Raw genomic sequence first — 11,069 nt, 5'->3', positions numbered from 1 at the left:
TCTATATGTAGATCTGTTTAAAAAAAAACCCTCTAAATATTATTTTGCCACTCATTAAAATGTTTATTGCATGCTGACACATTACGTATTGACTAATAACAACTAATTCGGAAAGCTCGCTTCCTTTTGGAAAGTTATAAGAAATTATGCTCTAACAGTATGTTAAACCTGTATAAATTTTTGGTACAGTCTAAACATGAATATGCAATTGAAATATGAAATTATTGTAAGAAGCAATAAAATGGTACATCATTAATCACATAATGTATAAAAGCTTTATTTACAGGCGAATTACAATAGAACTGGATAACTTAAAAGGTTGGGCATCCAACCAAAAGTTTAAAAAAAGCGTTTTTAATTTTACTTGCAATAAAAATCAGTTCAGTAACACCAACGAAACCGTATCCATATCGACTTAGAGAATTCCCCTAAGTTCCAATAGTATCACCATTGGTCGCTTTGTAGACGGTTTCGCTGGTGTGACCTTACCATCATTATTAATTCATCTTTTGTCTTCAATTGACTTAGCACCTCTTTGGAAACTCTAAGGTCCGTATTCTGAAGTCAGGCTTAATTTAAACTCTGGTTTAAAGTTGTGGTTTAACTATGGATAGCCAATTTTGACGTAAAAATCTACCTATAATAGTTCAATATATCGGCTAACTTGACTCTGAAATCATTCTCAACTGTCTGGGAAATATTAACAAGATAATTGTCTTCTCCATTAAGGAATTAGGGGAGATCACGGTAAACACACCATGATCTCCCCTAATGTGTAAACACATTAGGGGAGATCATGTAAACACATTTTTGGCTTTCCATAATTTTAGCACAAACTGAGACCATGGTCTAATTCAAACCCAACTTCAGAATACGGGTTAAAGAGATAATTATTTACTGTTGCACCACTGGACGATGTTTACGATGATAGATATGAGTAAGATGATTGAAATACATATGATGATACTCAGTATTTCTCCACCGGACATATCGGCAAATATTGGAGCAATTGGCAGCCCTTAAAGAAAGAAAGAAAAAAACAATAGAAATAAAAATCACTTTGTAGAAGTAGTAGTAGTAATACTACTAATAATAATACATGAGATTTGTATAGCGCACTTTCCATCTTGATTTGATGCTCAACTGCTAAAGGCGCTTCAGAGCAGAACAACAAAAACTATTTACATATAATACATGTCTGAACAATAAGTCGATGTCTATAAAAAACACACTCTTATACAGTTATGTTTTCAGGTTGCCCTGAAAACAGATTAAGTAAAAAAGATTTAGAAAAAATTAAGTAGAAAATTAATATTAATATTAATAAAAAATAAGTAAAAGTTTAAGAAAAAGATTAAGTAAAAATTTACCCAATATTTGGTTAAAAGGGAACAAGCGTGTTTGCTGAGTCATTTCCCCCCATATTGGGTAAAATGCAAGTTTAAAGGTTAAATTTCATTGCAACATTGTGTAAAATCTATGGTAGTTTTACCCAGCAAACATACATGATATCGTTTTTAACCCCAATATAAACTATATTAAGAGTGTAAAAACTGTTTAAAATAATTCATACAACGCTGTTCACAATAAACAAACCTTCAAGTAGTTAGTAAATTAAGAGGCTTTTATATAGGAGGAAATTATAATTTGTTTAACAAATTTTCGGCATTACTCCAATTTGTTTGTATGAAAATCATAAATCATAAGTCAGAAAAAAATGGAACCAGTGGGATTCGAACCTGCCATCTACTGCTTTTCGGTTCATCGTGGCTTAGCCGTGAACCAGAATAGCCTGGTGGTTGAGCCGCTGCGCGGACAGTAGTAGATGGTAGGTTCGAATCCCACTGGTCCCAATTTTTTCTGACTTATGATTTATGATTTTCATACAGATCGAGCATACTGATCTTATGATTTTCATTACAGATCGAGCATACTGATCTTAAACAAATAGGAGTAATGCCGAAAATTTGTTAAACAAACTTCAAGTAGTTGTTTAAACAGTTTAAAGTGGTGTTTAAAATCTTAAACAACAAAATGTTCCTTTTTTATATTTAATTTTCAATAAGTAAGCATGGTTATTTGAATTGATAAACAAATACTCTAAGTATCATATAAAGAGCGCTGTTTTAAATTTTTAACAGCTTTTTGCTACAACAACATTACTACTACTACTACTACTACTACTAGTAGTAGTAGTAGTAGTAGTCGTAGTAGTAGTACTCGTCGTCGTTATAGTAGTAGTAGTAGTAGGAGTATAGAGTACCAGCATTCCTTTTTTTAGTAAAATAACTATTTTTTTATTTTTATTTCACAGTGTAAAAACAACTGGCATCTTTAACATTCAAACAACGCAATGATGCATTGTCAATTATATTTTTTATATGATCAAAGTGAGGACAATGCTAGAGTTGTTGTTTCCGATTAATAAGAATAATCGTATGCGTATGTAACTCAAGATGTTGTGGTTAAAGGCGAAATGAATTGGCCATTCATTTTTTACTCATTTCTGTAAAACAACAATTGAAGTACGAACGAATAACAAAATAAAATCCTGTTATATCATATCGATGACGGTGCTCGTAAAACCACAAAATAAACTTGTTTTCTTTTGAAGAGACATATGATAACATTTAAGTAGTCATTTCAATTGTTACTTTTACGTAAGTACCAATTAATGGTTTGATCAAAGTATTTCCTCTTATTCCAAAAATAATGGAGCCTTGAAACGAAGCGAAAAATTATGCTACGTTTCTAATCTTGATTTAAAATCAAATAAGAGAGTTTTTACTAATGATAATTTTGAGGCCATATCCCTATGTCATTTCATTGGATAATGTAAATAGCGTATTTTAGCAACTTCTTCGCAGAAACTTTCTGCAACGTTCAGTATCTATTGAAAATGCACAGCAAAAACTGTGGTGTTAACCGGTGTACATAGAGGACCACACCAGTTGTTTTACACTGGTGTTAAATTGGTGATGTTAGTTTTACACCTATAGGTGTCATTACAACACCTTTGGTTGTTACATTTACACTCTTTGGTGACATGTTCAATCTTTAGGGTGTAATTTTAACACCTCAGGGTGTGGTCCTCTATTAACACCAATTGGTGTCAGTTTTAACACCACAGTTTTTACAGTGTGCCTGTCAAATCGCAATGGACAGATTAGAGGTCATTGTCGAAAGTTGGTGGACCGGGACAGCACATCGTGTTAAGATTCGGACTGGGCAGAATTTGCAAATACATCGTTTGTCCAGAGTCCAAGACTGCTGTTTTGATTCACGGAATTTCGACAAAGGCTGCATCGGTACGGGCTTTTGACCATATATTTTCTGCGTTATAGAAAGCGGCCGCGAAGTGATTGCTAAAAATGCCCGATTAAAAAAAATATATATTTCTTTGTAAGTCATGATTGATTTAATTTTTTTCATAGAATGATACACGGATTAACATTGATGGCAAATAAGCATTATAATTACAATTCTAATTGTCTCAGAAAATTTGAACTTTATGGACATTCAATTTGGGCTTTGGTGACACAATTCATGGCATATCGAATGATTTCTTAATTCTAGGTGATTGAATACAAATATTGGATTCGTCTAGGGGGCGGTTTCATAAAGCTGTTCGTAAGTTAATAGTGACTTTAAGAACGACTGGTGATCCTTTCTTACGCGCTAAATAATCACCAATGAACATTTATTAGTGACTATCATTTACCACTAAAAAGGATCACCAGTCGTTCATAAAATCACTCTCAACTTATACGAACAGCTTTATGAAACGGCCCCTTGAAAGAACGCAATGTCGCACACTGTGTTACACTATGTGGATTGTGTGGAGAAGCGATTCACACATGAAATGCTCAAATCTAATGGTGTGGAGGAAATTTTATACTGTGGACACCTCGGCAGTGTGAGAGCTTACAATGTGTTCACGTAGTGAGGATGATTGTGATTCACATAATGCTCAAATTGAACAGTGTGTGAGGTAATTTCACATTGTGTTTCACTCCACATGATCACACCATAGGACACACTGTGTAACACTGTGTTCTTAGGGATATAAAAACGTACCATCCATGAAATTTGTCACGTGATCCAAAATATTCCCGGCTATATGAAAATAAAAGTGAAAATGGAAGAAAAAATATAAATAAGTTGAGACAAAGATCGATAATTGCTACACAATTAGCGTTGAAATCTTTCTACTTCCTGTTCGCTGTATTCCATATTCAAATACACTCACTTCCAAACTTCGCGAAGTTAACACAATCACATCTTTACCACACACACACCCACCCACACAAGCCCAGTTCACACACCGTCACACGCATGCAAAGAGAGTAGAGGAAGAGAGAAATATAGTGACACACAAACCATAACACCCTCCCACACACACACCCTCATACACACACATATTTACACCTACATATTCAAATATCGCAATTGGGGACTCATATATGAATTACTTGACAACATGGGGACGCGTTCTTGAGGTCTTATACACTTAAATAAATTGAATTCAATCCTATATCCGGGCCCATTTTCTGACTGGAGTGAGCACAATTCGTTATCTGAGGGCGCCCCCCCCCTCAAATAAAAAACAACTTGATTTTAATTTTGTATATATTATATGATAAAGGACAATCGGCCTATTATTTTTATTTTTTGGGCCAAAATGATGAGACCTTACCATCCTCTTCATAAAGTATGACGTTCGTAGCATTTCCGAGATAATTCCCCGCAATACAGGTAACTTTCGCAGACTTATCAGGGATGGAGATTGTGACGTTATTCTCGGCGTGATTCGAACTGTGGATGAGAACGTCATCGAGGAAGATGTAGAAGAAGGAGACGGCTGGAGTTGGATGGCCCTTGATTCATCCAGGTCACATGACACGGTCATATTCGAACCCTCGATAATGAAATTTGCAATGATGCCATCAGGGGTAGGTGGTCCTGGATGTAACGAAAAAAAGAACACACTTTTCGTTTTAAAGGGGTTATCCAGGCTAACAATAATGTGATGTGAAGAGATAAAGAAAAATCAGACAAACAAAACACTAAAAGTTTAACCTAAATCGGACAAAGAATGAAAAAGTTATGGCATTGAAAGATTAGCATCATTTCGGTGAAACAGTTCTATGCATGCCTTCATGAATATTCAATGAGCAAACTGATGCTGTCATGTCTTCACCTGTTCTTTTGTATTTTATGATGTGAAATAGGGTTTATTCAAATTTTGTCCCCCAAGAATTACAAAAGTTGGATTGACAACTGAGTTAATGCATTAGGCACTAATTACTGCAACTTTTTTTTTATCATAACCTGCATAAGGAAGTCCTATCGTTCAAACTTTTAAGGAAAAAAATAAAGTATGATTTCATGTAATGACAAAAAAAAGGAAGTGGGAATTAGCCCACCTAATGAATATTCATGGCGACGTGCATAATCTTTCACAAATATTGCCAAACTTTGTAATTCAATAGTATTTTTATCAGATTTTGATGAAATTGTTTACATTTTACTCTGAAATTTTACCGTATTTATTAAGATATAAGTATTTTCAGCCCCGGTATCCCTTTAACGATTTGGGAAAATTTCGTTTCATGAATAGCCCTAAATCTTACAATATTGTATACATTCATGATGTGCTTGTTTTTATTTTTATTCATTCAATAATGCGTTTGTATGTTTAGAGGAAAAAGTCACAAAATTTATCGATTTACAATGCAAAAGGAATCAAATAAATAGATGAAAAATTATGAAATGAATAAACAATAATGAAAAAGAAATCAATACAAGTAGAGTAAAAATGAATAATTTAATTGATAAAATATACAGATAAGTATTCAATGATATTCACGATGAAGTTCAACTTACCATGGAGATCAAGAATGGCTGACTTCTGCCAGTTAAAGTCCGTTATCTCATGTCCGCTAACAAAACATGTCAGCAACTTGTTGTAATTCTCCTTACTTGCTGGAAATGTGATCACGCTCCTTTTATCCCATAAGAGATGATGCGAAATGTCGGGGTCCGTTTCCACTATGCCCAAAGTCTGAGTGATGTTTCCTATTTTCCAAGTGATGTGCTCCTCCGGGCTGGCCCCTATGGCTTCGCATGTCCCCTGGTACAGAAGGGTATTGTTAACCATGGTAGTATCCAAGACCAGAGATACATTTGATCGCACTTTAAAAAGAAAAGGGGAAAAAATTCAAAACAAACAATGGAAACATTAATGCATACTGTGAAAGATTGACTTTTATTGATCGCGATTTCGGTAAACGGCAATTTCAGCATAGGCCTATACCTTCTCCCACCTAGAAGCAAAACCTTAACAAAAATAGGGCATTTAAAAAATCGAGAACCTCTGGCTTAACCATGTGTGCCGAACTCGGATTTAGCCTAACATGATGTCCGCAAACTCCACCCAATAATCCGAATTGACCCTATTCTAAGACCACAGTCTGACACAGTGCAGTACTCAAATAGAGGACCATATGCGAATGTTTGATTGACAGTGTGGGACTCTCGACAGAGAGTGGATATTCACAATGTGAATTCACAGTAAATTATAATAAAAATGCGATTTACACTGCTAGAATATAACAATTTCACACCGTGGAGTGTGGACACATCGAAATGTGTGTAGTCACAGTGTACATAAACGCAATGAACTATTCGAGAATGTGTTGCAAAGTGTTAGAATGGTCATATATAACGCCCGGGGGGCCACTTCCATTCACGAGTGGATACCATGCGCGACCATGGGGTCTCGAAAAGCACCCTAAACACGTAATTTACATATTCTGAAAATGCACCCCTTAACAAGTATTGGCGTGTGAAACCCTACCCTTAACAAGTATTGGAAACAAAGCGACACTGTTAGCAAATATTCCCTGAAATGAACCCTTAAACAAGTAGAGGAATGTTTTATTGTCAGTTATGGGTCCTTCGGTCGTCGGCTTTACCTTATTTGGTTTAGTACGACCCCATCTTGTACACCCGTCGCGCAAATCGGCCCTAAACGTGAGTATTGGGGCAGAAAGGACATCCTTAATGAAACATTTTAATTTTGTTTTATCATCCCCGCAAATTCGACCCTAATCACGTAATTTTCTTAACGAAATAGATACGTTTTTTTTCATTATTTTTGTGTTTTTGACACCCTTATCACGTTACGTACGTAACGTGCCCTATCGTGAAAAAGACATCCTTTTTACGTGTTTTTTTGGTCGCGCATGGTATCCACTCGTCAATGTAAGTGGCCCCCGGGATATAACGGTATGAATTCAAGTTCACACTGTGAACAAACAGGGGAACATTAGCTGTTGAAATGCTCAAATGTAACAGTGAGAATACAGCTCGTCCCAGAAAAAACGAAACCGAGATTAAGCGATGATTTATCATAACTTAATCACAAATACTATAGACAAATGACCTACCAATTTAAAGCTTAGAACCTCCTTTTTCATCTTAAATTACTTAGATTATATCTCGTTCACGCATGAGTGAGCAAAAGCAATTTGAAAAGGGGATACCAAAAAGAGATTCTGAGCTTTACATTGGTAGGTCATTTGTCTATAGTATTTGTGATTAAGTTATGATAAATCATCGCTTATTCTCGGTTTCGTTTTTTCTGGGACGCGCTGTATATATGTTTAAAAATATGAACACACTGTGTATAGGGAAAACTGCGGAAAGTGGTGTTCTTTTCCCGAGGGAAGTCTTACCTTCAACTACGAAATTGATTATGTTACTGAGGACTGACACAGAACCACACCTATAAGAACCGCTGTCTTCCACCGTGGCGTTCTGGATAGTAAGGGTCGGCGCTCCTGCTCCATCCGCCAATGGTACGAAGTTGTCAAATTTTTCATAAGGAGAAACCTTTAAAGAGCCGAAGAAGATGAAATCATTGTCTTCCCTCCATACGACCGAATCAGCAGTGATCGTACCATCGCTCTCACATGTGAAGACGGCGTTGCTGCCTTCCTCCACAATAGAAGGCCCTGTCATGGTCGCAGATTGTCCGTTCGTGGACCCCGCTACCTAGGAAATTAAAAATGATAATCGTCAGTAAATTCACTTGACGGGATATAAAAATGTGATTGTGATACAAATTTTGACACGTTTGAATCTCAAGTTATTATCAATAATAATCATATTATTAATAATAATAATAACAACAGCAATAAATACCCAATATCTATACGCGATTTTCCAAAAGGACCCAACATGCCCAAGGCGTTTACAATATCAGTTTACCTAATTCATACAAATGCATAACATTACACAATTTCTTTAAAATAATTAAATTTCAAATCTTATACCTTTTCAAGCAAGAGGAAGAAAAAACAGTAATGAAAAGTGAATTGACAGTACAACCTGTCACCAAACATTTCTATCTTTCTCGTTTGGCCATCTTTAAGATCTTAATGAAATCAACTCCATTTATCTTTGAGAAAATGGCATTTCTTTCAAAAACAGAACTGCGCCCTTCAGAGCCCTGGGAACGATTTCTTTTTCTTACCTGGGGTGATGATGTAAATGTGAAAAGGAAAAAAAGCGTTTTCACTACAAAATGGGGGTCAAATTTTGGTTAAGAATAATTCGACCCCAAAAAGGGTCAAGCTGAAGAAAAATCTTCAGTCATAGTAATATCAATCCAATAAACGCAAATATTCTTATTTCACATAGTAAAGAAGTTTTTGCTTTAATTTGGCTACGACAAATAAACTTCAGCTTACCATAGTTAACAGGAGAATCCACCCTGCTACTTTTACCGTCTGACTTGGATTCATCTTCGAAATTTCCCAAGTTCCTGGAGGAAGTCAAATATAAAAATAATAAGCCGAATACTTAATAAAAAATAATCAATGGGTTCTGTCGCGTTTACAGAGCAGCGGAGATGATTGTAAAAAAAATGCTCGAAGAGATGAAGCTGATTCAAAGTTGGTTGAATGCGAACTGCTTATAGCAGGCGGAGTGATTAAAGGGGAAGTTTACCCTGACAAAACGTTTATTGTAAAAATAGCAAAAAAAAATAATAAAAAATGTTGCTGAAGGTTTGAGAAAAATTAATCAAATAATTAAAAAGTTATTCGAATTTCAATTATTTGATTTGTGACGTCATATGCGAGCAGCATTCCTACATAGCGAATGGTAAAAAATCAATGAAATGTCATTTTCTCAGAAAATTGAAAATGGTTTTCACTGTACCTTTTGTATATCAATAGACAAATCATTTCACAACCGGTCATGAATAGAAAACAAAATTAAGTCATCAGGAACCATACAAAATTTGAAATTCATGCATTTTATATTACATAACGCATGGGGCAGCAGCTCGTTTATGACGTCACAAATCCAAAACTTTGAACTCTAATAATTTTCTTACTCTTTAACGGATTTTCCTCAAACCTTCACCAATATTTTTTACTATTCTTTTCTGCTATTTTTACAACAAAGTTTTCTTCAGGGTGAACTTCTTCTTTAAAGGAGAATGAAATCAATGGAAAAGGTAAGCTTGTGTGAAAGCAGAAAAATGAAAGGATAAGATCAAAGAAATTTTGAGTAAACTTGGACAGAGACTCAAAAGTTATGTCGACTTGAAATAATGAATATAAAAAACACTGATGCTATGGAGATCCTCACATTTGATGCAAACAAGAGCTGCGATGTGGGAAATCTCCCCTTTCGACGCCATAAAAATGTAATGATGAAATAAATAATTCATTCATAATATAATGTTATGAAACCTATATCACAATTACAATATCATAAAAAGGAAAACCCATAGGACCAGTTGCAAGAAAGAAAAATTCTGGCAATTTTTGTACCGAGCTTTTTAGTGCAAGGGCAAATGCTATATCATTTAACGATGTTTAACAGAGTTTTTGTTTATTTACTATAGTTTTCTTTAGAAATAAATATGCAACAGACCCCTAAACTTGTGGTAGGCTAGATTAAAGAGAAAATTTAGGTGAAATATTTATTAACAATCAAATCAAATGACTCAAGTAATCGGGAAGAAATACCGTTATTAAATGAAGACTTGATACTTACCGGGATTCGTAGAATTGAAGATTTTTCTTTACAAGAAAGGCGATGGAACAACGTCCTAGTTACTTGCAGAATTGATGCCTAATTATCGTTTTCCGGGTGTGGCTATTCACTCGAATGATATATATCATATGGAGCATTAATTTTCGAGATTGATTTATTTGTATAACGGAGGGGAAAGCGTTACATTTATTTGACAGAATAAGTATTTCCGTCTAAAATCTTGGTGTTGATGCGGATGTTATTTATTCATCACTTAAGGATATTGTATTGCATTTCTTCAATTAGAAAGAAGTTCAGCTATAGGATGTCATGATGGGATAGTTCGGGGAGGGGTGAAATAGTCGATGGTGACACGACAGTTGCTCCGGCGACAATTGCCCCGAGGTTTATTTCGTTTAAGATATAGGGGTTAAGGTTCGGTTTTCAATAGGGTAAGGTTTAGGGTTACATTTAGCATAAGGTGTAGCGTTAAATCCAGGGTTCAAGTTTGTCATTCCATTACTGTGTGGGATTTAAAGAGGAGCAATAATTGTCACCGGAGTAAATGTCATGGGACTATTATAGCCGGCGGGCGAGTGGGTGTCACCCTACAACCCCTCCCGCCCCCTCCACGACGAGGTAACACGTCGGGTTTGATAAGAAGGTATGAAAATTCACTTGATACGCTTTGCGAAAATTTATCCTTAAACTAAAAGAAGTTCCTGCAGCAGAGTCTCGAGAACACCTGTGATCTTACCAGATTGCGTAATCTTACAGGAAATTGGTATTTGTGTGTGTAATCTTACAAATTTCCTTAAATAAAACACTCTTTTCCCCTTTTTCTAACAGACCTGTTCTGTTAAATTGCAGAAAAATTCCTGTTTCATGAATTTAAAGAATGATTCCGGTATTGCTTTCTGCAAAATCTTCTTTTATTTTTCTGTAAAATCAGGGTTTTTTTAACAGTGTAGGTACAATTGCAGAAAGAGTTGCAATCAATCGCAACTCTAAAAATC

At 35.3% G+C, this 11,069-nt stretch overlaps 1 protein-coding gene across 1 annotated transcript; it reads right to left on the bottom strand.

Moving 5' to 3' along the window:
- Positions 1-875: 875 nt before the first annotated feature.
- LOC121420838 lies at positions 876-8,829 on the bottom strand. The gene is made up of 6 exons (XM_041615463.1): positions 8,757-8,829; positions 7,740-8,058; positions 5,887-6,195; positions 4,697-4,962; positions 4,078-4,116; positions 876-1,018 (listed from the first exon to the last, which is right to left on the bottom strand). Exons 1-5 carry the CDS (start codon positions 8,808-8,810, stop codon positions 4,093-4,095), a joined length of 972 nt encoding a protein of 323 aa, XP_041471397.1. The 5' UTR covers positions 8,811-8,829; the 3' UTR covers positions 876-1,018; positions 4,078-4,092.
- Between the last annotated feature and the right edge of the window lie 2,240 nt (positions 8,830-11,069).

This window comes from Lytechinus variegatus, chromosome 8 (assembly GCF_018143015.1).
Source record: "Lytechinus variegatus isolate NC3 chromosome 8, Lvar_3.0, whole genome shotgun sequence".
Taxonomy (NCBI): domain Eukaryota; kingdom Metazoa; phylum Echinodermata; class Echinoidea; order Temnopleuroida; family Toxopneustidae; genus Lytechinus; species Lytechinus variegatus.
This window is presented reverse-complemented; position numbering and strand designations above follow the sequence as displayed.

What these genes read in the sequence shown, in the direction of transcription:
- LOC121420838 (XM_041615463.1), bottom strand. Translation starts at nt 8,810, where the DNA reads ATGAATCCAAGTCAGACGGTAAAAGTAGCAGGGTGGATTCTCCTGTTA. An exon ending in AGCCATTCTTGATCTCCATG is followed by an intron (nt 4,963 to 5,886) that starts GTAAGTTGAACT and finishes CGTTACATCCAG; the next exon opens with GACCACCTACCCCTGATGGC. An exon ending in CATACTTTATGAAGAGGATG is followed by an intron (nt 4,117 to 4,696) that starts GTAAGGTCTCAT and finishes ATTTTCATATAG; the next exon opens with CCGGGAATATTTTGGATCAC.